Here is a 25297-nt window from a genome sequence, read left to right as displayed (position 1 = left end):
ACTAAGCATAGAGTTGGGTTTTCTACTCCATTACTCCTCAGTCTACCACCAGTTGAGTACACTGACTCTTTAGCCTGTTAAGTTAACTAGTGAGCAGTTAACAGAGATCATTGCTACTATTAGTCTGTCAGTGTGAGCCTTTTGAATAGATTCCCTTTAGGTCCTCCTGCTCTCTCTGCTGACCATTTCTCACAGGGTGGTCCTTTTATTGATGCTTCCAAATTGAATCTTGCCCTAAGATCTGAGAGGAAGGACCCACCTTTCTTTAGAGGTGAAAGCATGGATAACTACTCTCTGTGTGAGTGGGAGGGATTAATGAGGGGGTATCTGGATAAGAGTAGCAACAGTGGGAGGGTATGTGTTGACAAGCTTGTTAGCAGATTGATGGGCCGCGCCAGGGATGTAATTAGGATTTGGCTCCGCAATATGTGTCCAGGTGTCTGATTCAGGTGAAGTAGAGGCTGACTTCTGCATCCAGAGACAACACTTTGACAGTACTGTGCATTCGGGTATGCCCATGGCTGATTTCTATTCTACTATGCGGTATGTCAATGAGCAACCTCTTGACTATTGGATTAGGCTGAATAAGGCAGCTGAGGTAGCGGAACAGTCCCTGGAGAATGAAGGCAGGGCAATGCGGCTGCAGACTGTAGAAGTTGCTGCTGCCATGTTTATTAGGCATTGCCCCGACAGAGATCTTTCATTTATGTTTCTAAGTAAGCCTCAGAGTGAGCAGGCTGCCTGTGAAGTCCAGGCACCTCTAGATGAGTTTGTAAGAAACCTCAAGGAACAGAGGAGACAGAAGGGGTGTGCAAGCCAGATAGCTTAGCTGCAGAGGGTACTACACTGTACAGGTTACTGGACAGGTTACTTAACAGGTTACTGGACAGGTTACTGGGCGTGCTGGAGAGGGCATTGGTGTGCTCCCCAAAATAGCCGGCCTGATCAGAGTGTGAGGCAGAGTTTTAAATGTGAGGTCTGTCAGAGTCAGATACCCATTGACAACTGTCAGGTCTCTTCTCACTGGAAGGATAAACTAGTTGATCTGATAAAGGAATATTAGAATGTCTTTTCCCGGCATCATCTTAGCGCTAGGATTGCGTGATTATAACCTGCTTCCTTTCAGGTGTTTGCAATAGTCCAGCTACATTCATGAGGATGATGCTCTCCATCTTTGGAGACCAACATTTCTTAAGTCTTCTTTGTTATTTGGATAACCTATTGGTGTTTGGCAGAAGAGAGTTTGCAGTGCTTACGCAGTGGTGTTTGACCGGTTGAAGGAACATAACCTGAAGCTGTCTCCAGATAAGTGCAATTTTCTTAGGAGGTCTTTAAAGTTTTTAGGTCATATGATTTCTTAGGAGGACGCTACTGTGAATATCTCACAGTCAGATGTGATGGAGTCTGACGGCGTCTGTCTGTGCGTAAGATCCGCCCCTTTCTAGGTATGGTGGCATTTTACTGAGAACTGCTCTGTACTCGCGAGGCCACTTTTTGCACTTATAGGTGGTTCTATCACTTAGTGTCAATAGGCCTGTGCAGAAGACAAAGGTCTGTCCTCAGGAGTGGTCCCTTGAGTGTACAAAGACTTTTCTGAATTCTGAAGTCTGCATTAGTGAATAATGTGCCTTCAGCTTGCCTAGATTTCAATTAGCCTTTCCTCATGTCAAAATATCTTGCTCATCGAGTTCTTCACTTTGAGGTGGGTTATTTATGATACATTTAATCCTTGGTTTCAGGGCCACAGGTTTACTGTGTGGACAGACAATAATCTGCTTAAGTATGTCCTGACGAAGCCAAAGCTTGCTGCGATGTTTGCTGCGATGTTTCCTGCGATGCTTGTTGCGCTGCTTGTGAGCAGCGCCGGGTGAGTAAGTTGGTTCCTTTTGACTTTGTCCCAAAAATGTGGTGGTGAACCCCTTAAGTAGAGAGCCTTTTGTGAGGCCCAGAATTATGCACCGTCTGACTAGAACTCCTCACGACGCTTATGCTTAAAGAGGCAGAACTCTTGCAGGTGGAGCTTTCTGAAGCTAGGGAACAGCAAACAGCTTCTGTGTCTGACGCGCTGTGTTTTTGGGCTGCACATGTTGTTCAGAGTGAGTCTGGAGGCAGAGTGTCAGATGAAGAGGCCCTGGCAGTGTTGTAATCCTCTCATCACTGGGGGGGGGGGGGGTAAACTTGAAGGCTATGTCTATGACTGGTCAGAATCCCTTGCAGTGTCTGATTCTGTGTTGACAGACAGTGCCGCTTGTCCAGGCAGGAGAGAGTGCATGAATCCCAGGAGACACTGAGAACTTTGAGGCAGTGGGGAAAACTCACCACACAGTTAGGTGTACTTTACAGGGTGTCTCAGAATCCTATCCCTAAACAGAATAACTTCCAGAATGTGGTACCTGAAGCGCTTACAAGCCTGGTTCTAGAAGCCGTTCATGATAAGGCAGGTTATCAGGGACAGCAGGTTACTTTGTGGCTGGCCAGACAAAGGTTTTACTGAAAAACACTTGAGACGTCAGAGATTATGTCCCAGGTATAAGAGGTGTGTAGTTAGTAAGGCTCCAGAACCTGAGGCTAGGGCTACTCTCATTTCTATGGCTACCTCAGCTGCTTTAGAATTAGTATGCATTGATTCTGGTCAGCAGAAGATTCTAAGAACAAGTCTATTGATGTCTTAGTAGCAACTGACCATTTTACTAAGCTGGCACGTGCTTATCCCTGCCTTAATAAGTCTGCTCATAAGTCAGTAGCTCGTGTTCTTTGGAATAATTTCTTCTGTGTGTATGGTTTTCCTGCATGTATAGATTCTGATCAAGGGGGGGACTTTGAGAGCTCTTTAATCGAAGAGCTGCTCTTGTTAGCTGGGGTTGAGAAATCTCGCACCACGCCATATCAGCACATGGGGAAGGGTGAAGCAGGGAGAATGAACCGCACTCTAGGAGACACGATTTGAGCTCTACCATCCAGGTCAATGGCCAAGTGGCCTCAGATGCTTAACAGTCTAACCTTTACATACAATTGCACCGTTGTGTTTTCCTCCCTTGTTTCTAATGTATGGCCACGCTCCAAAATTGCCTGTTGATTTGATGTTTAAAAGTGTTCTGCTGGATGGGGGTACAGTAGACAGTATTTTTTAGTCTTTGGGGACCTAAGAGAGGCCATGGCCTTGGCTCAGTCTGAATGCTGAGAAACAGCATCCTAGGCAGACAGAGTTGTATAACAGGAAAGCGAAGGGTCAACTTGTTAATGTTGGTGACATTGAGTCTTGGGATGGCACAATTTACACTGTTATTTCTAAGAATGACACCATTCATACTTGTCAAATCAAGAGTCCATTAGGCAGTGTGTACAGGAACCTCATCATGCCAGTTAACTTGTTGCCACTTCATTACACGGATACCACTGACAAACACCTATCATTATCTGGGTGCAGTATTAGTGATGCACTGATGACAGGACTGTTAAGTGGGTTGCTGGTCTCTCTGCTGGCATCTCTGCTCTGCTTGGATGAGGGAGAAGCTTCCCCTCACCTTCCTAGTCCATCACTGGACAACCCTCTTTGGCTGGTGGACTTTTTGTCCTGATTTGGGTTTCACCATTCTGCATTCTTTTACCTTCATTTTTATTATTGTATTTTTTTTGTGGGGGGCAGGGAGTGTGGCTTGGGTTGATTCCCACGCTAGGAACTTCTTAACTTCGTTGTTGCTTCAGCTCTGTCTCTTCTGTGTGCTGTCCTGGTGTTGCTTCAGCTCTGTCTCTTCTGTGTGTTGTCCTGCAGTGGAAGTCTGTTGTCTCCCTTGGGATGTCTTTTCTGTCTTCCTGTTAGATGTTTGTATTTTTGTGTTTATAATGTTGCAGTTGTGATATTTCTTTACTTCAATGCATTTAATTTGATGTTTAAGGCAGTATAGTATTTTTCCACGCTATACATTTAAGTTGTAACGCAAGACAGAAAGAGAGTGGGAGAGCAAACACTCCTGTTACATGTATAAATGTGTGTGTGTGTGTGTGTGTGTGTGTGTGTGTGTGTGTGTGTGTGTGTGTGTGTGTGTGTGTGTGTGTGTGTGTGTGTGTGTGTGTGTGTGTGTGTGTGTGTGTGTGTGTGTGTGTGTGTGTGTGTGTGTGTCTGTGTCTCTGTGTGGTTATGGTCACAGATTAAGAACCAGCAAGACACTTGATCTGTGGGTAGACTGGGACAGCGCCCTGAGGGGGCATTTAGAGAGGGCAACCTGCAGCCAGGTTCCCACCTCACGGAGGAGGGTTGCGCCTCTAATTACTCTCTCCATATGCTCCGCTCTGAGTGCAGAGAAACCTGCTCCAAAAAAAAAAAGAAATGTTGGTATCAGTCCAACCAAGGTTACTTTTACTGTCTCTATTGTGTTACTGCATATGTTTTATAATAAGATGCCAGGGTGTCTGGATTAATGTTCATCGTGACCTTTTAAGTTTGGATATTTTCTTTATACTTCAGCAAATTTCTTGTATGTGTGTCTTAGTTGTATCTTTAGAGCGAGAGAGTGGGAGAGAGAGATATGAGAAACAGAAGAAAGCAAGAAAGACAGAAGGGTAGGAATATATGGCTCAGGTAGTTCTCAATGGACTGGTTCACAAGAATTGTTTCAATCTGACTCAGATGCAGAACTGAACACGAGAAGAGCGAAGAAAAGCAAAGCACATGTTACGTCATCTTGAGATACATAAACCTGTCCTCATCGAAGTGTTTGGACTGTTCTCACAGACTTCTGTGTGCATACATGTGTGTCTTTACATGAGAGATGTAAGGGGGTAACTAAAGAGCGATCTCATTTTGTCTCCCAGTGGAAGAAGCAGAGAGGGAGGGGTGAGCAGGAGAGAACCAAGGAGTCAGGCTCTAAATAGGGAGGCACAACAGCTGCTGTTCGGGCACCAGGTATCATCCAAAACATCTTCTGACACACCTGGGGTGGGGCAAAGAGAGGGAGATGGGAGGAGGATTCAGGAAAAATGTGTGGCCTCTGTTATGTAAATCTTCTTGGAGTTTCAGATGACTATGTAGATTGGTGTTTTCAGTCAAGCTGTAGTGTTGGCTCTAGACCCACAGATGGGAATCCTAAAACCCTTAAATTATCCAAAGGTGTGTGTATATCACAGATTACTTGAATTCATTCTGTCTCATTTTGAAAGATAGAAACTAGCTCGAGCTGGAGTGCTATTTTAAATGTCTCACATAGATCAGACAAGGCTGTAAATTGTGTTTGAAATCCAGAATGAACTGATTTAAACCAATGGTATATGTGTAAGTGCATGACAGCAAATACATGAATGCCCCAGGAGGAATTCTTGCATGTGATGGTGGTATGAACATTACAATTGTAAGAATATGTAGACTTTGTAAAGAAGTCTGTGAAGCATTTTTCGTATCACTGGCTGCTTTCTTATGATTATGGTTATGGCTGGATGGATTTTAGAGGAGCCAAAAGAGGGTAGATATTACGAGTTTAGCATGTGTCTGTGTTTGTTTGTGTGTGTGTGTGTATGTGTGTGTGTGTGTGTGTGTTTGTGTGTGTGTGTGTCTGTATTCGGGGGTCAAGCAAGACCTGAGCAAACGCCAGTAGATGTAAGTGTGTGTAAATGTTATATAAGTGTAAATCCAACCTTTTCTTAAGGTTAAAACAAGTGATGGTCATTTGCAGATAACTTGTCTTCAGAGTATGTATATTATAGGCTTGTGTGAAAGTATTGCACAGTACAAATACAGTGTCTCTTTGCAGTTCTGCTCTGAGGAGACTCTGTGGATAGCGTCTCTACATAGACAGTATGTTTACATTGTGAGTGCCTTTGTGTCATTTTGCAGTGGATTAGAAAGCAGAGTCTCGATACATGGGCTAACAGTGTGATAAAATAAAGTGGATTACTGTATGTGTGTGTGTTTGTGTGTGTGTGTGTGTGTGTCTGCCTGTCTGGTGATGGTGGAGGAAGAGAGGCCACCATGTTATGGGTGTTCACTATGAACTGTTAAGCGCTGGTGTGTGTCTTTCAGTGTGTCAAATATGGACCTATTTGTAGCGATGCTACATCACGGGATGGAAAGCCCTTTGGTGACATGTTACTGACTTTTAGATTTTGAATTAATTTTGTGTGTATTAGAATGCCGATGCATATATTTTGTGAGAATAAATAAAATGTGATTTGTATGTTCTACATGCATCACGTTCTTGTTGCAGTATTTGGAGAATGTCTGTGATGAAAGATATTTTTTTTTTATCAGTGAATTTTATGAGTACCACATTTATTTTAATATCATAGAGATTATGAGAATGAGAAAGCAGGGACGTTGACACAGTTCAGGTGAAAAGATGCTTGAAATAAACATTGCTCATGAGGAAAAAAATATAGCTTTTTAGGCCCAGTTAAACAGTTGATCTGAGTTTATTCTCGTATAATTCGTAATTTTTTTTTAAAAGGGGAGAAAAAAATTGCATCTCTGAATTTGGAATATTTTTTACCACATCCTTGACTTCAGGTAAATTGAGAAACTAGATGCATATAAATATTATATATCACCAAATAAAGAAAGATATACCAATGGTATAAATTCATGTATATTCAGATGTATTACTATCTCTTTCTCTCTATCTCTCCCTCGGTGTGTGTGTGTGCGTGCGTGTGTGTGTGTGTGTGTGTGTGTGTGTGTGTGTGTGTGTGTGTGTGTGTGTGTGTGTGTGTGTGTGTGTGTGTGTGCATGCAATCAAATACGTGCCCTGTTTTCTGTCTGTGTGTTTGTGTATGGGTGGTTGTGTGTGTGTGTCCGAACAGCCGGCTGTAACTTTGTGTGCAGAGAGAGTGACTATGTGTGTCTGTATATTGTTGATATTCAGAGGTCCGAATTGAGGTCTAAAAAAATTGTTAATTTCTTTCAGTCACAGCATGCTGACCAATATGGGAGATATACAAGACTGACCAAGACAGACTATCTATTTTCAGATCTGTCCTTCCATCCAGAAAGACAAAGCAAGTACAGTGCAATCACACACATAAACACATCCTTCTACATTGAGAGATAAATCTAGAGATCATTGTGTCTGTATAGCTGCTGTCTAGATAGGTGTTGCTGTTTGTGAATGCATATCTTGAAATATAAAAAATAAGGTTAAATTTGTATGGGAATACTGACATGTAGGAGAAAGGATCCAGGACTCCTTATTAATGTTATTGTGGCCCTTTGGTCCCATAAAAAAGGCCTGGTGTAAAGATTCGAGCTCTGTTTAAAATAATATACTATTGATAACTGCTCTGAGAGATTGTAAGATTTTCCTGTTAACACACGCAGGTATAAAGAGATTTTGCCTTGTTCTCGATTGAACTTAATTATCATCTAAATGTTAGTAAGAAATAAGGGTGATAAACTTCATATATTAAGGGAACCAAATATGTAAATTTAAGAGCCTATGCCTCCAATAAATATGTCTTGTCTTTGCAGTTCGTTGTTAAATGCAGTAGGCAAAGAGGATACATTGCTGAAAATATACAGCGTACTTTTGTCCATACTGTCCACCAAATTCAGTCCTGATCTCTGTGTAATGGGAAAACCTCTGGCATTTAAAATATGTCTGTTGTTTTGTCTTTTGCCAGAAAGAACCTGGATCACTCAAGTTAAATTGAGGTTTGGTGAAAGCATTTGAATTTTCTTGGTGAAATGTTGACGGGGAAGTGTGTAGCAGCTAATATCTGTCTCTGGTAAATGATGACTGGTGTTTCTTGTACATGTACTCCTGGAATTGTACTGTAACGTCAGTTGCCTGAGCATTTATTACTAGATTTTTTAAATGTGAAAATCGTGTTCATATTGATGGTCGGTCAGAATGTTAGGCAGATGTTGGCAATATAAAGGTCGGACTAAGTCCTTGTGGAAGACATAGAAGAAATGACACGGGAGGGCTCGAGGTGATTTCTTCTTACTTCTCGCTTTCGTGTCCAAACAATAACTTTGTAACTTTGCATTGGTCAGTTTTCTCACGCCTGTGGAAGCGTTAATGGTGGATGAAAACTTATATGAAATTGTTGAAATAACTCTGGACGTTATGGACGTCACTGCAAAACGAAAGGAAGGCCATTAACAGTCCATTCACTCTGTATAAGTCTTGCCTTTGAGGGAAATCAGCATTCACTATGAACGTTTGCTTCATAGAACTTAGATAGAGAGACGCATATCCAGGAGTAAAACAGCATCACGAGCAATGTTTTTACAAGGAAACAAACACATTTAAATATAAATAGACATAGACATGCTTTCAGAAGCCGAACACTATCAGAGCACAGCAATTCAGCACCACTAAGCAGCGGACAGCGACCAGTTTGCAAAGCTATATGTTAACAATTTTCGCGCCCTCAGTTCCACAAACAGCACCTATTAGAATGAACAAGGTGCATTTGAAATATACACTTCCCTGAATTGTATAGACTTCTGTGGTGACTTAATATACCCAGTGGTTGCTATTAAATCTCTCTACCGAAATACAAACTAGGAAGCTGTTTGTTACTCTTAAAGCTGGAAGTACCTATACGGAAGTGCAATACATTGTGAAGAGCTTGAACTATTTTTAAATGTTTTCTATGTGTTAAATAGTAGCAGGCATTACAAGAGGAAGTTGAAATATAACGTGCTGAATCCATGAAAGAAAAAGACAATGAGTAAATTGTGTTTCCATCAAATGCATAAATAGGTTTTGGCCTCGACAAAAGGTGGATCCAGCAAGTGCGTGCAGTTTGTTGAGTGTAGCATAATTTCTGTCGATTGAGCATAGCTAATGATAAAACCATCATAATTCAGAGTGTAGAATTGACTGTAATATAATACATGCATTTGTTTGATTTGTGTTTAACTTTAATAAACTTTATGATATTTCATATCTGTCTGAAATAACACTCGAGTTGTATACTTTGTCTTCTTACTCTCTTACGTCCTACTCTCTCTCTTTTTTTTTAGGTCATCACATTGCAAACCATAACCTCATATATCATATATTCTTGAATTCGTTTTTTGTGGAAATTGTGAGTTATAATGTTTGTCCTTGTGAGTTATGTTAACAATAAAATGCAAGAAATTGTGGAGGTTTCGGTAGTCAGACATATCCTACTCAATGTCGGAACATTGGAACGTTAATTTCGGGCTGGGGCAGGGAATGTTCCTGAGAGATGGTGGTCTAGACTCATTCTACATTCTCTCGTTTAAAATATAAGTATTTACGACAAATTTTGTCAAAATAAAATGTTTTGTGTACTGGGAGAACCTTGCGTGACAGTTTATTTATATCAAATACCAATTACCATGTATCGTTCGCTTGATATTTACGTTATATTACAGGTCTATTTTATAAAACGAACAAGAATGGCGACAGTGGGCATGCATATCATATTAAACCTCCAGACTAAACCACTATCAGCTCTACAAGCCTGTAGCCCTAGCTATCCTTTCCTTTAAAGTATCTAGCGTGGGTCCCAAATTCACCTCAAACATAACGTTTTGGTTCATCTATGAGGCATAAAGAGATCTCTATGCGTTGATCAATTTATTGAGCTCTGCGTTTCATATAACTAAGATGCGAAGAAGTTGAGGCTCTCTGCCACCTGCCTTGATGTTTACATAATCATGGCTCTTCTTCCGTGTTTGTGACCATACAATGATGTGTTCTCGCGAGTGTCTGTCATGGGGTTCTGGGAGTTGTAGTCTATAGCGCACATAGATTTTTTTGTATTGAATCTAAGGTTCAGGCAAAGTAGCCTATTGATCTAAATCATAAAACACACTGTCCTATGAACGCCAGTAATCGCACGAAGCGTAATTGTAAGCCTTGGAAAATGAAAGTTAAAGAAATATTTTCGAAGAGAAAATATTTTGTCACGCAGAATGATGATTTGCTGTATGCCAAACTGACATTTCGTCAAACAAATAGCGTCTCTCCAAAAGCACCCATGAAGGTGGGACAACAGTTTGTCGTTTCGGCCAATTGGAGCAACCCTCCATTCATAAAGTGCTGTGAGCTGCTTTGGCAAGCGTGGGTTTGGAAGGTTTCGTAATCCTGACTGAAACAGATAAACCTGTTATGAATCAGAGCCAATGAAAGTCCTGCACAGAGGCCTGCATCACCCGCTATCGAAACTGGCCCACCCTCCATACAGAAAAATAGAATGAATGAGAATGGATTTTTTTTGACTGGCAGAGCTATTCACCAATGAATGGGACGTACTTATTGGTGGACAGAACCGGCACCCAACCAACAATAGAAGAGGGCTGACCGAGAGTGTATGGAGTAGGTGGGGGGCGTGCGCATAAATCTGGATAGTCTAGTGTGTTGGGGGAGTTGTGGGAGTGTGAAGCTACAACCTGCTTATAAAGGGACTCGCACGTTGTTGCTCTACATTATTGCATATTGCCGTATTTTTGGCCACTTCACGCTCAAAGACACTCGCTCTCATGGAGTCGTTCTACCTGGCGGACTTGCTTCATTCTGCTGAAACGCCGTTTTACTGGGTCGGTGCACTTGTCACGTCCTTATTATCGCTGTGGCTGCTCTATAAACTTATCACCGCTATTCGGATATGGGTGATTGGGAACGGAGATTTACTTTCTCCTAAATTGGGAAAATGGGCAGGTGAGTTGGTATTTGAATTAGAATTATTTGAATTTTCACCTCCAACAAAAGGTCAATATCTGTCCACTGTTTAAGGACTCACTGACTTCAGAGTTCAATCTCAAGATGATGATTCTCTAGGTTATTTAAAATACTAACTTTATTCTCAAACGCTGTAGCAGATATGGTATGTGTTCCATTGAGCCCTCGCTATATTGGGTGATTATGGTTGAACTAGCACTCATCATTTGCTATCTGGATATCATTAGTGGTCAAATCTCTTTGGTGTGACATACGCATTTAATAATTCTTCATTTGAATCGTTCCTTTGGATGATGACAGTGTAAAGTAACCTACTTGTATAACTGGTTGAAGTGAGTGTGTATTAATATGTATATTTGGATTGGGTGCTGTTCTAGGCTAGAGGTGATGATAGTTAAAGCAGTGTTCCGGGTAGGGAGGCTGGTGAGTGAATGACTGCGCCATAAGTGAACACATTTATGCGCAAATTTGATGACCTGTAATATCTAGGTGAGCACCCAGCCAGAGATAACCACATGATAGAAAAAAATGAGTAGACTCCATAATGACCAATACAGTTATGTGCACTGACAAGACTTCAGTGACCGAAACGTAAAACACGTATTTTAACGTATACCATATAGTTTTAAACGATGAAATGTAAAGTAATTGATTTCTAAAGATTCACGCCCTCAATTAAGCATTTCATGGGAACAATTAATATAGAACGTTTGATTGAAATCCACAAAGAGGCTAACGTTCATAGGATTTGTGTTTTAAACATAACGTTTTGTTTTTCGAGAGTTATTCCACTAGTCTTTGCAGTTATCGGTCATATTTGTATCAACATCATGATAAAAACCCGAGGAGCCATGTCCATATCCACGGCCTGGTCTGACCCAGTTCTCTAGTGCCCTCTGCTCAGTCTGGCACTGCGTCTCTCTACCATTGAGACTAGAGCCCGTGGCGTCCTGCTGTGCCAGCCAATTCGACTCCTCTGTTCAAACAAATGTTGTGTCGGTTCGATATCGTTCTAAAAGATTAAACGGCGAGTGTTTTATTTTGTTAACCGAATATTCTGTGTGTAAGACTCAACCCTTCGAGATGACGCAGTTGTGATCTGTAACGTGCACCTGCATCGGTATGCAGTCTTCATCTTCACCACGTGTAGTGTAGCGAATGATGACCGGTATGTCGCATTGGTGGAGTGTATGTAGGTGACTAGGGTACACTTTTCAGGTAGATGTATTTCTCCAAAGACAAACTGACTAAATTCACGTAGACGATGATCGTCCAAATAATTTCAATACTTTGTCATTGCACATGCGCATGAAACAATTCAATGTGCCTAGGCTACTGGATTGCTTGTCGCAATGGGCGGAAGATGACTTGCACCCGGTAAACATGTCATGGTGAGGGCAGAAATAGCGTCTTAAAGGCATGTGTTGACTTAAGAACGGATAATTTTCCAGCTTCGTGCATGCACGATGCATGGGTCTTACACAACGTGGCGCGATTATCTGGTGAGTTGGTGCGCCACTCCTTGAAACCGACTAAGCTCAGGACCTGTCTGACTTGTCTCCGGCACATTCACTTCCAATGAGCGTCAACCCAAATGCTCAGGTTATCTTGGAGAACTAGTTTTTGGTCCTGATATTCTTGAAATACAACTTTAGCATGGTTACGCAATAATGTAAGACTGTCTCGAACAATCTTTTTAAGATCTTCCCTAACCACACTTGATGCTATGATGCTATCGATTTGCATCATAACGCACAAATCAATTCAAACATATTCCCCTTGTAATGTAGCTCTCAGTGGGTTGCTATAGTGTTTGCTATTTCACGTGGCAGGTGTGGGGTAGAGGACAGATGAAACCGTTTTTCTTTCTTGCAACATTCATTTATGAGGAGCAACCAGACCAACAAGTTCTGTCGTTTCCAACATTAATATCGTAGCTCCCACACTGAGCCAATGATGAGTTTCTGATTGTTTCCTTTCTGCTTCATTCTCCCCCTGGCTGTCTCAGGAGTTACTGGGAAACAGATATGGAGAGCTGTGTGAAAAAATCGCATTTTTAATTAAGATGCATATGCCACTCAGTGTTGAATGTGTGCAGGAGACCCCTTGTGCCTAACGCAAGTATTGCATGTAAAGGGTTTTTTCAAGAAGGGCTATGCCGTGCTGACGGATGAGTTGGCTTCAGTTGGTATTTGGGGAAGAGGGCGCTGCTTGTGTATTAGCATTTTGGAGCAGCAGTTGGAATTCCAATGATACTGATGTATCTATTCTGGGTGTATACATTCTAAAATGTATGATTTGTTCGCCATTATATTTTCATCGTCATCAACAAACCAGCTTGTGTTGAATCTTAAGTGAGGGTCATTTTTTTTTTCACTCAAATGAAAACTGAAGTTAGTAACCAGCCCCTTTGCTCTCCACATATAATTCAAATAAATAGGCCTACCTTTATATGGGTATGGAATTGTATAAACCCTTACTATATTAGAGAACACGGTGAACTGAATTCTTTCCCGCCCTTTCCCTGTCTTTCTCCTCCTGGGCCAGCAACATCATCATTGCGTAATAATGCCAGGACTTGTCTGTGCACATGCCCATCACATTGTGTTTAGTTGGAGAGTATGAATATGCCCAGGAGAACAAAGAACCCTTATTCAGAGGAAATGGCTCTGCAGTCTCACGGGAATAGCTCTTTTCAATAGCTCATTTTCAGTTAAATACTAGTATTGCATGTGTGATTGATGCCGATAAAGATATGATGTATATATGACGAGATAAAGATATGCTATTTGTCAGTGAGAATGAAATGACTTGAAAAGAGCTACAGCTACCTTATCTGCATATGCATGTAAATTAGATGTGTTGCATATTCCTTGCATGGTGTGTTACATAGGGATGAGTTCTTATTCTGAGTCTCCTTGCTTGTGAAATGTGGCATGCCTGTGTGCTGTGAATGGTGACTGGCTGTGATTGTCTCTCTCGTTATACAGAGGGATGGGTCGTGTGTGTGTGTGTGTGGGAGACTAGGGGGCTTGAGTAGGAGGGGAACGCTGGCATTCATGTGATGGAACACACTCTGAGACACGTGCTGCAGCGGAGGCTGATGGGTAAAATAGAATCTCTACAATTGCAGACATAACCCACGCCCCTCCTCAGAGTCTTTCTCTCTCTCCCTCCCTCCCTCCCCTCCTCTCTCCTCTCCTCTGTCTCCCTCTCCTCTCTCTCAGCTTAGTACATCCCTTCACTCCTCCCGCCCTCCCTGCATCCAGTGTTTGCCCCCCTCCTTCTCGTCTCTGTCACGACTCCACATTTAATTTATTTATTTACAAAAGGAAATCTCCCATCTGCTGTTTCCCTTTGGACTTGTTTATGTTTGCACTTTGCTACAATAAGACAGAGCTTATGAATTCTGTTTCAGTCTTACTTGTACATTTATATAGGCATTTATTTTTAGTGTGTCTTGGGCTCATTCTTAAAAAAATATTAAGCAATCATTTTTTTAAGACATTGCTTTTGCAGGAGAGGAACCAAATGGCAAATAGCATTAGCCCCTGTGACGCATGTAGTTGGGAGATAAACCATGCACATCTGTATGTTGCTGACCTGTTGACAAGGCTGTTTATATTATATTTATTTTCAGTAGAATGATGCACAGCCTTAGGTTGAGGTGAAACCTTTTTCAACACCATTCCTCAAAGAAGGCAGATCTGAGTTTTTACATGCCCAGCCTATCGGATCAAAAGTACTTGGTCAGGAATAGGATCACCTGTCAACAGCTTGTGATTTCTATTCAATATCATTATTATTTTTTCCTTGATTGCTGTTTAAAGAGCAATTGTGATATCCAGTTGTTGGACTGGACTTGATGATATCAACCTGATAGTATAGTTGGAGAACATGGATGAATTAGGAAAGTCATTGGGTGCAAAAGACTAGACTTTTTCCCCTCTTCAGTTTTTGTCCTGATATAGAAATCTATTTTCATCTTGTGGATCTGGTGTGTGCTTTTGATTTTGGCCACGTGACTCCATGTGCTATTTAAAGCTGCCTGGCTTTTGGGAGTGGGTGGGTGGGTGTCTGCACACTGTTGTGCAGCAGCAGTGTATCCAGTCCTAGCACAAGGAGGCAGGGGTTCATTCACAAGAGAGGAAGGGAGAGGGCAGGGAGGAAAATGATGCGACAGATTACATAACCCTGCATTCGGGGGAGCACACAAGGACTGCAGTCTCTGCTCTCACTACATCCAACGCTGATTGGAAGAGTGGGGGTCCTTCAGCGCCATATTGGAATGATTCTTAGTCCACAGCCTGCAATGAGGGGTTTGAGCTTGAGAGCGTCTCTCAGTCTTGTTAATTTTATATAGTGAATGGGAATGCCATGAATGAAACCATAATGCAGCCAGTAAACTGTGAGCGTTCATGGGTGCCTAACCCCCACAGACACATGAACGTCCACCTCTGTCAGGGGGGCTGGGTGGGATGGGGGGCAGTAGTGGCTGAGGTGCTGGGTTGGAGAGTGAGGAGGAGGGTGAACGTCTTGTTAGTATTCAGATGCTGAGGTGGCCCCCCCAGACAAGGCTGCTATTTTTACCCAGGCTCCTGCTTTTTTTAGCCTGGGGATTTTTTTTTTTTTTCATGCAGGACTAGGGACGCTTGCATCTGCAGTGGTGGGGGTGTTGGTATTTCTGAACTGGATGCTCCGTTCCCACAATTCCGTTTTCTTTTGTTAGCAAGCAGGGTCTTTCTCTCCTTTTCCTTAAGATATGATTAGTTCTGGAACAATAGTGGATATGCTAGGAATCATTAATTTCATACCCCCCTGCCACACACACCATGTATGCTCTGTTGGCACCTCTGGAGTGTCAGCCACTGTCGTATGATGCACGTGTGTGCTTGCACAGCTGATGGCTGAAGCGTGCCACAGACACAATGCTCCTCTCTCATGTGAGTGGGAATTAACCCCTGGTGTGTGTGTGTGTGTGTGTGTGTGATCGGATTGGATTTTTACCTGTAGCAACCAGTATGTTCAGAAATGGTGGTGAGTAATGATTGCAACCTTCATTGAGGCCTTTCAAAAGTCACAGAAGGGTGAGCTTTGCATGGAAATGCTAGCGTTCTTCATCTTTTCCACCTGCTGCTTAGACTGACAGCCGTTAGAGCTCTGTTGCCCTTGTGAACCCGTCCGTCCCGCCCTGACGAATGAGGGCTCACACCCAGAAGAACATGTCAAGCACAAATGCATGTATAGCTATGGTTGTCTCCCGTAAGGCACCCCACCCGAAGCAGACATTCTTGGGTGCACATGCACATGTACATGCAGACATGGGCTCAGGCCCTCTTCACATACCATGAACATCTCACACACACACATACCATGAACATCTCTCTGTCAGTGGCTGTCATGAGCTCCCATGCTGTGGTATCGATTCATATTGGTTTGGAATGTGCTTTGTGCTTGGGTGTCACCCTAAGGCTCTAGTCCGTGGTCTCTCGCGGCAACAGTGTTTCCTAGACTGAGGATTCTGGGCTTTTGGAGAGGGCGGATGCATGGCCCTCTAATTAGTTTAAAAGGGTCTGTATTTTCATTATTAGAAAAGGCAAATGTTGCAAGGTTGTTTTCAGCCACTTAGAAACTATAACTGACTACTGGCAGACTCCATGCCTCCATAAGGGTTTGGTTAGTTCGTTTGCAGCCGATTGCCCAAATTAACCTGTGCAGTCAAATGTGAGAATAGGGTCGCTACAATGCTAACAAGGCTATCCTTGAGTGGGCATTGGGACATGATATGGAGGGGACTGGAGGGTTTCAACATTCATAATCAGATGTGGTTGGAAAGTGATTTTTCATTGTCTGAGTAGAGAATCCTTCTTGGGGTTCCCATCTATTGACCCTGCATCCAGATGGTCGTGGGGATAATATACCCCCTGTTTTTTTTTTTTGCTGTGAAGCACCCGAAGCAATGATCATTCTTTGCAGAAGCTGTTCTCATTCTCAGAAAGGGGGGAAAAAATAGTGAGTGAATCTCTGTTCTTTCCCCATCTCCTCATCCCCTTTCTTTTCGCACAGCCTTGCATCTCACCCCTCTCATTTTCTATTTATAGAAGCCCCCAGGATCCCTCCTCACCCCTCCTCTCCCTGTGCTCTTCACTCGTCATCACCCCTCCTCTCACGCGCTCCGCTCCGCTATCCTCATCCCTTCTCCTGTCTGCTGCACAGTATTTGTGAATGGTGGCTGCCATAGCTAACACAAGTGTGTGTGTGTGTGTGTGTGTGTGTGTGTGTGTGTGTGTGTGTGTGTGTGTGTGTGAATATATGTATTATGTAGTGAAGATGTATTAAAAGTTGCAAATGGATATTCTTCCTGTGTTGCCTTTCTCCCATTCTTGTGTATGTAGGGTGCAAATGAATAAGCAATGAGGTCTGAAAAATGGCTTTGCTGACTTGATGAATAGTTTGCACTGGAAACTAGAAGAACATAAACATAAAAACTAGAACATAATATATATTCCTCTGTTGTGCCCATATGAAGTCATTTTAGAACTGCACGGCTTATCGCATAGTTGTATTTATCAAACTATCAGGGACTGTTACGCATTGGGTGGGGGTTTACTGTTCACTCAGTGATGCACCATAAATGGTGACGTTAAATATGAGCAACCTTCAAAAAAACGGCAGATGTACCTAACTTTACCAGATATACATTGGCCTCGGGACCTTAAATCTACCTCATAATGTCTTATCCTTCAGGAACATGCTGTACGGTATATTTTCAAACTATTGTTCAGTTTAAATTGTTCCCACAGTGAGCTTTCTGTGGTTTGCGATTCTTTTAAAATATGGGTCTCGGATCTTAAGACATTTTGAATATCTCTTTGGTCTCTCTCTACATAGACCCTTTTCAATTGATTTATTTTGACCTTTTGTGTGTAGAATTTGAATTGTATTCAAAGAATAGATGAGTTATATTAGTGAGTGCAGAGTCTGTTAGATCTAAAAATGAATGTCTTGTGCTGAAGATGAGGATGCGGAGACCCTTGATTGACCTCCATTGCTTCTGTCTTTTCCAGTTGTCACTGGCGCCACGGACGGCATTGGGAAATGCTATGCAGAGGAGGTGAGTTCTCAGTCTCTTGTTTCTTTCCCTCTCTCCACAGAAGCATGGTGACTCATCCATGTCAGAGAGGGAGAGAGGCTTTACTCAGAGGCCAGGGCAGGGAGGGCGTCTAGAGTACTTGTGTAAAAGAGGGCCCCCCTCGCACGGCTTTCACAAATACCCTGAATGACACACGCACAAACACACACACTATGCACTTAAACAATACACACAGGCCGCACATGTATAAAGCTGTGCTCTACACTCATTTTGCACTCTCCCTTCCACAATGACACAAGACCATGGACTTATCTTGCTCTCCATCTACCGTTGCAAATCATGTAACAATGGACAGTATAGTCTCGTCTTTAAGACAAGACACACCAAGGTCTTATGTTGAACTGTTTTTCTGTGTCTTTTTTTTTTTTTCATAGCTCGCCCGCAGAGGTTTTGCCCTGATGCTCATAAGTCGTTCTCAGGAGAAACTGGATGATGTCTCCCAGTCCCTCGGTAAGTCCTTGACCTTGGATGTGAGCACTGTACTCTGAAGGTGAAAGACAGTTACCATGAAGGGTTGTCATCTGTTGTGGTTGTGCAGTCCTCAGTTTCATCTTTGATGGACTGAGCATTGTTATTGAACCCTCCTGTATCCCACGCCATATTGTTTGGCATACCATGACGGTGGACATTCACTGAGAAGTACTGACAGTGTTAGATGGCCAACAGGCTTCCCTTCCCTGTTTGTTCCTTCAGCACATCCTGCCTCTTAGAGTGTGTGTGTCATCTCCTTCAAATGATGCCTGAAGGATGATTGCTTTTTGATTTTTATCAAATTTTTGTTCATCCAACCCTCTCCAACCTCCCGTTGTAAAAGCCTGGAACTCTTTCAAATGACGTCTGTCGTCATGGAAAAAAGTGTGGGCCCTGAGCGCATATGGAGGGGGGAGAAGAGGAACTGCGTCTGAGTGGTTGTTGACGTGTGTAACCCTCTCCAACATTCAGGCTAAGCTCCTGCTCTCTCTTTCTCTCTGCCTCCCCATTTCTCTCTGTCTCTGCCCCTCCATCTCTCTCTCTCTGTCTCTGCCCCCCCATCTCTCTCTCTCTCTGCCCCCCCCATCTCTCTCTCTGTCTCTGCCCCCCCCTATCTCTCTCTGTCTCTGCCCCCCCCTATCTCTCTCTCTCTCTGTCTCTGAACCCCCCATCTCTCTCTCTCTCTCTCTCTCTCTCTCTCTCTCTCTCTCTCTCTCTCTCTCTCTCTCTCTCTCTCTCTCTGCCCCCCCATCTCTCTCTCTCTCTCTTCCTCTCTGCCCCCCCATCTCTCTCTGTCTCTCGTTCTTTCTTTCCTTGGGGGAAGACATTTCTCTCTGTACTAGATGTCCTGGAAAAGCTTGTTCCAATATTGCTTGTTTTTTCTGCATTATTTACTGTGCTAATGCAGTTGTTCATTGTTGGTTCGGTGAGAGTCAGGCATATTGTGTGTGTGTGTGTGTGTGTGTGTGTGTGTGTGTGTGTGTGTGTGTGTGTGTGTGTGTGTGTGTGTGTGTGTGTGTGTGTGTGTGTGTGTGTGTGTGTGTGTGTGTGTGTGTGTGTGTGTGTGTGTGTGTGTGTGTGTGTGTGTGTGTGGTGGGCTGCTGGGAATGACTACTTTCTCGCCCTGCTGTTGTTGCTCAAGTGAGTGAATGCTGCTGTGGAAGGCGCTAATGTACCTCCCACATCCCCTCAGCTGGTTCTTCCTGCTAGTGGAATGAATATCTCCATCTCTGCTTAAACGTTCAATAGTGAGTGAGCTTTTAAAGTCAGTCCTGTTGCTTTTGAACGGCTCTTAATGTTGGAGCGTGCGCCTCGTGATGTAAGTGAGTGTCTGCAAAACACATATAGACGCACACATACACGCACACATACACACATAGACGCGCGCACACACACACACACACACACACAATCACTCAGAAATGTAATCACACAATGACGGTTATGGCATTGCATGGCTGGACTGGGGCTCTGCAATTACCCAGAGTGCTGCTGTGCCACAGTCGTGCTGGAAGCCTGCCGTGGGTGAGGAAGTGGGGAGAGGGGAGGTGCCATGGGTCCTCACGAGTCAGAGCTCGCTGTGCCAAACCTCTGGCACTCCCATCTTGCGCTCAGCCTGGCGAAGGGGTGGGGTGGGGGGGTGGTGAGTGACCAGTCACGGCGCAGGGCTGACGCCACCGTTCAGAAAATCCCCCTCTCCTTTCATCTGGGTAGTACACTTGTCATTGAATTTTAGAGCGTGCCTCCTAAGTTGAGAAGAGGGCTGCCTCCCCTCCTTTTTTTATCACCTAGCCTCTCCTTCGCAGGGAGGGGATGGCGCTTGCTGTAATGTCACCTTAGTGAGCAATTACTTCTGCACTGGCACAAGCAATCTTTGCTCGTGGCACATTGGAGGAATTTTCCGCCCATAATTCACCCTAGCGCTGTGCCGACAAACGAGTCTTTGGACAATAAATTCTAATTGCAGCAGGCAAATCAAAACACGGGAATGGAGGTGTGTCGGGAGCTGTGCATTTTGTGGTGAACAGCTCCCCCCGCTGTTGGGAAAGTGGTCGGGTTGCTGCCATTCTTCCCAAAGCACAGGAATGTTTCTCCAGTGAGGTGTGTGTTTGAGCTGCTCAAGTTCATTGTCAGATGCTGAGGTCATGCTTTCGGGGTGTGTCTGCTTTAGGGGATTGAACTCGTTTGGCACGAAATTCACGAAGAGCTCATATCGCAGGTTCTAATGGCCCCTGTCGGTGTGTGCACATTGTTCTCAGAAATGGAAGTCCCTCTTCTCTCTTTTACACAAATGCATAAAGACACACTCACGGTCACACACGCGCACACACACTTGTATGTTGGTCACATGCGCTTTGTCTCAAATCTGCCAGGTCAATTAAGTGAATGCTAGTATCCTATGATTGAACTTAATTTGACTTCTTTAACCCAACAGAGAGCCAGTACAAGGTGGAAACCAAGACCATAGCTGTGGACTTTGGAGGTACTGAAATCTACACCAAGATTGAAGAAGGACTGGAAGGGCTGGAAATTGGCCTTCTGGGTGAGTTTATGACTTGCATGCTTGCACAGTGCTGTCAGGTAATAATTCTCCTGCTGACGCCAAACACACTTTCCCTTTGTTCCTCTCCTTGACGGCTTGCATGCTTAGCACTCTGTGTTCGGCCACACAGGTGGTTCAGATGCTCTGAAGGCAATCACGCTGGTATTTCACGTATTTTCACGTATTACAAGTATTCGCAAACGTAATGCACACTGAGTTCTTTTTTCAAACACGCCTGTTTTGTGCAGCCTTGGAATTTGTCAGCTTAGGAGTTAAACAAGTTGGATTGCTTTCTCTACCTTTTTTTTATAGTTTTTCTTACCTATCACCTATATAACCTAAGGGTTATAATCCACGGTAGAAACAGTCAGAGAAATGGATAAATATTATGGAAATGGGAATTTAGTTGGGCATTGTATCTCATAGCCTTTTTTATGAAATGGAATTTCATGATGTGTGTGTTAATTCAGTGTGTGTGAATATCTTTCTGTGGTTCATTTTGCAGTTGTTTTTAGAAGTCTACATTTGTAGCTAAAATAATCTTTGGTTGTCTCGGGGAAGCCCTTATTCTTATTGTGCTACTTCCCCCTTCTGGTGAAGAGAGGAATGGTCGCCTTACGACACTTGGCAACTAGCAATAATGACATTTATTTTCTCTGTGTTCCTTCACAGTTAACAATGTTGGAATCTCTTATCCCTACCCGGAGTTTTACCTAAATATCCCTGACCTGAACAATGTGAGTTACACTGCATCAGTGCCTATTGTTTATCATTTAAGATGAAATATTGTCTGAGTTGATTGTGACTGACTCGGACAAACCTCTTTGCAATGAAACTAAATATTCTCCTTTTTGTTTTATTTCAGTTTATCTACACTATGATCAATGTCAACATCATGTCGGTTTGTCAGGTAAGAAGCATTATAATTAGCATGTTCTGAGTTTTATCTTGTTGACTGAAGAGACCTCAAAGGGTTTATGAGAACTGGAAATTAATCACAAGCTGTACTATAGTTCTATTTTATATTAATGAAACAAACCAAATGTACTTCTCCTTTAAACATGTCCGTTTCACTTTATGGCTGCCTTTGTATGTACTGTTTGCTGGACTGGTTATAATCCATATAACCTGTAAACGCTCTGCTTTAAAAAACAAACTCCTTCATATGCCGTCCACCTTTTCCTTCTCTGCTGCTGATGTACCTGCAGTTTTCCTGTTGTTCCCAGAGCAACACTAAACTACACCAACGCTGTTCTCTCTCTCTCTCTCTCCCCCCAAGTGTTCTTGCAAACATGACGCCGAAATGCATTTTGTCAATGAACCAATACTCTCCATGCCTCACTGAATAAAGGCCAGTTTGTGGTAGTTGGACTGACTTCATGTAAAATGTGCCTGTGGTGGTTTAATTTATTCAATTTTTTTGTCTTGTTTTTCCATTTAGATGACCCGATTGGTGCTGCCCAGAATGGTTGAGAGGTGAGCAACTTGTCATTCCTTTATGTCCTATCAGGTGTGCTGCAGGTTGAGCTAATGTACCTCCTGGATGTCACTTCCTGGTACTAGCTTGCCTTGGTGCTCCTGAGCAGTCTTGAACGTATGAAATTCACTTAAGTATTCCCATTTTATACACCTCCATAATGGGACACATAGGGCATTTCTCACAAGAATTGTGGGTTATGCATGCAATGCTACAGATCTGGTACTACTGCTGGTACTCCTGATTAGCTGTGGCCTGAAAAACTTGAACAGGCAGCTTGTGGAGTGGCTGTAATTGAAGCCCTATAGAAAAGGTATGTGCACGTGTGCGGGTGTTCTCTGACTACCCAGCTCTAGTCTGCATGGCATCCCCAGCCTCCCACCCCCCACTTCCTTGCCTTCCATTGTGACTGTAGTCTTTGCATTGGCTGGGGAGTCCCACGTGTTCACTTCGGACCAATGGGGGAAGCTAACAAATGTGGTGGTAATGGGAACAGCCCTCGCTCCTCCAGCCTCTCTCTCAAGCACATCAGCACAGCTGCAGGGGCACTGCATGAGAAAGCTGGTGCCATGGCAACACACCAGGCAACCATGATTGGACTATGGTGTCTGTGTGTGTATACACACAAAAGCAGTTTTCTATGGCATTGCTGCTAGGGCTGAGTTTCATGGGTCAGGGCTAGCTTAGACAGCTTTCAAACTGTAACTGAAAACATGCTGATATTGATTATAAAGGAGTTTATGTCTGTCTTCCTTCAGGTCCAAAGGTGTGATTCTGAACATCTCCTCAGCCAGTGGCATGTACCCTGTCCCACTGCTGACTATTTACTCTGCCACCAAGGCAAGTACCCATGAGTGCAAGTTTCTGTGGTTTTTTTTTTGCACTGTTGTTTTTGCAATTTGTGTCTTATCTTATGGTAGTTTAACAGACATGGTTTTTAATATTTGTTTTAGGCCTTTGTGGACTTTTTCTCCCGTGGAGTCCATACTGAGTACAAGGGCAAGGGCATCATCATCCAGGTAAATTTGTTGAAACTTGTAGACTTCAACTTTTCTTCCCTGTGACCATTTCCATGGTATTTATTAATATGCGTTCATCACTCACTATCCTACAGCCACATTTCCAACCTAGTCAATAAGAGCTGTGAATCACTTTTCTCACTCTGCTTGTTGTTCCCACAGAGTGTTCTTCCTTTCTTTGTGGCCACGAAGATGACCAGGATCAGGAAACCCACCCTGGACAAGCCCACACCTGAACGCTATGTTGCTGCTGCGGTGAACACCGTGGGACTGGAGTATCAAACCAATGGCTATTTCCCTCACGCCTTCATGGTACATCCTTTACTTAAAGTGTCTGAGAAAATCATTACCTTTCCTCACACACAGCTTTAGTAGGGAACATGTGGTGGAGTAATTTCACTCTCTGCACCTTTTTATATTTCATCATTTACTTATTGTGATTTTTTTTTTTTACATAGTTTTTAGTTAGTTTGGCCTAAGTATTTATATACCCCCATACTTAGAGCCACTGAACAAAAACTGCAAACACCTTAACCAGACTTTAAAGTACAGCACAGTGCAGTCATGTAAAACATTCCTCCTTTTAATTCATGTTATTTTTTTATTACAGGGCTGGTGGTCTGCTGTCTTCGCACCCATCGACCTGGTTCTCTACCTCGGCATGAAGATGAACAAAGCTCAGCGTGGGGGTTACCTGAGGAGGAGAAAGCTGAGATGAGCTGATCTAAGTTAACCTGAGATGGCCGAAGAAGACCTTCAGGCCCTAACTTGGCTGTACAAGCCGACATTGTTTACTTTAGATTGAAGACCAACCATGGCCATGGCCACCCAAGCCAATGTTTTGACATAATGTCTTTGTGTGTATCTGTATGTCTGTCTAGTTTTTTATAAATATATTTAGTTTGAATGTTTGTACTTCTAAGGTTTTTTCTTTCCAAGGGCTATTTTGTTTGTGTGTTTTCTTACTGTATTGTATCCTGTTTGGAAATGGTATAAAAATGGCTAACTAAGTGGAGGAATTTGCTACAGGTCTAAAAAAAATCCTGTGTGATATCATTTTTGGTTCAAATCAGTAGTACAGATATTTTCAGAACAATGGAAACCGTATGTACACTGCTGTTGTAAGCAGATCATAATACCACCAAGTTACCTTTTTTTTAGTTCATTTTTATTTATAATTTCTTTTATATGCGTACATATGCCACACATCCTGCCTTGAATTATTTATGGCTAGAGCCATAAATCTGAAGTTGGCATGAAAAAAAAAAAAACTCCTAAGTGCCTTATTCTGTATAGACCACCAAAGGTTTACTCTTTCTAAGGTTCAGACACATACTTCAGTCTTCTTAATATGTTATTTGTAGGGTTGAATGTTTAAATGGTGCTGGAAATGTATGGGTGAGTTTCACTGATTTCCATGATGTACTTCTGAGAGGACCAAAAGTCTTGGCTGGCGCACACTATGGCGATAGAATGTAAACTGACTTTAAGCCATCATCTGAAGGTCTAATGAATGGGACTTCGGGACAGTGAACAGTTGGTTGTCTTTGGAAATAGTATACCCATCCATTACCAAAGAATGAACCCTCTAATTGAGCACTGCCTTATCATATTGTGTTGCACAGTTTGGCTGGATTTCCAACACTGGTTTATGGCCTAATTTGTCCTTAATTTTTCTTCCTGACTGCTCATCAGGGAAACTTGCAACCAATGCCTCTTGTCAATCATGACTATTTTCTATGGAAACTTGTCAAGTTATTGCTACTGCCAAAAACATGTGATATGCAATGTTGTTTGTTAATAAAGTTTTCAACATATACCCCTGACTACTTTTCTTCTGAAAGAATTTGAAAGTGAGGAAGAAATTGGTAGGTAGAGTTCTTGAGATGAGAACACAGTACCCTACACTCACTTTTGCAGCAAGCCTATTTGTGATTAGTTTCCCCAAGGAAAGACTTTCCCCAAGGAAACCATCAACAGGAGAAATCC

General features: G+C 42.9%; 1 protein-coding gene across 2 annotated transcripts; it reads left to right on the top strand.

Annotated features, from left to right (window-relative positions):
• The first annotated feature begins 10200 nt into the window (after window positions 1-10200).
• On the top strand, window positions 10201-25127 carry hsd17b12a (hydroxysteroid (17-beta) dehydrogenase 12a). Of its 2 annotated transcripts, none has more exons than XM_012842446.3 (11): window positions 10201-10625; window positions 17714-17760; window positions 18174-18249; window positions 20705-20812; window positions 21485-21549; window positions 21678-21722; window positions 22254-22288; window positions 23048-23129; window positions 23243-23308; window positions 23471-23620; window positions 23919-25127. In XM_012842446.3, exons 1-11 carry the CDS (start codon window positions 10448-10450, stop codon window positions 24024-24026), a joined length of 960 nt encoding a protein of 319 aa, XP_012697900.1. In that variant the 5' UTR covers window positions 10201-10447; the 3' UTR covers window positions 24027-25127. The 2 variants fall into 2 exon arrangements, with proteins under 2 accessions (XP_012697900.1, XP_031420933.1); XM_031565073.2 differs by lacking the exon at window positions 10201-10625 and adding an exon at window positions 11705-12148.
• Window positions 25128-25297: the final 170 nt, after the last annotated feature.

Source organism: Clupea harengus, chromosome 3 (genome assembly GCF_900700415.2).
Source record: "Clupea harengus chromosome 3, Ch_v2.0.2, whole genome shotgun sequence".
Classification (NCBI taxonomy): domain Eukaryota; kingdom Metazoa; phylum Chordata; class Actinopteri; order Clupeiformes; family Clupeidae; genus Clupea; species Clupea harengus.
The sequence above is the reverse complement of the archived record's forward strand: the minus strand, read 5'-3'. Positions and strand labels throughout refer to the sequence as shown.

Bases quoted from the DNA above. Each gene is read 5' to 3' on its own strand.
- hsd17b12a (XM_012842446.3), top strand. From the start codon at position 10,448: ATGGAGTCGTTCTACCTGGCGGACTTGCTTCATTCTGCTGAAACGCCG. The intron at 20,813-21,484 runs GTGAGTTTATGA...GTTCCTTCACAG, and splicing joins GCTGGAAATTGGCCTTCTGG to TTAACAATGTTGGAATCTCT. The intron at 23,309-23,470 runs GTAAATTTGTTG...TTGTTCCCACAG, and splicing joins GCAAGGGCATCATCATCCAG to AGTGTTCTTCCTTTCTTTGT.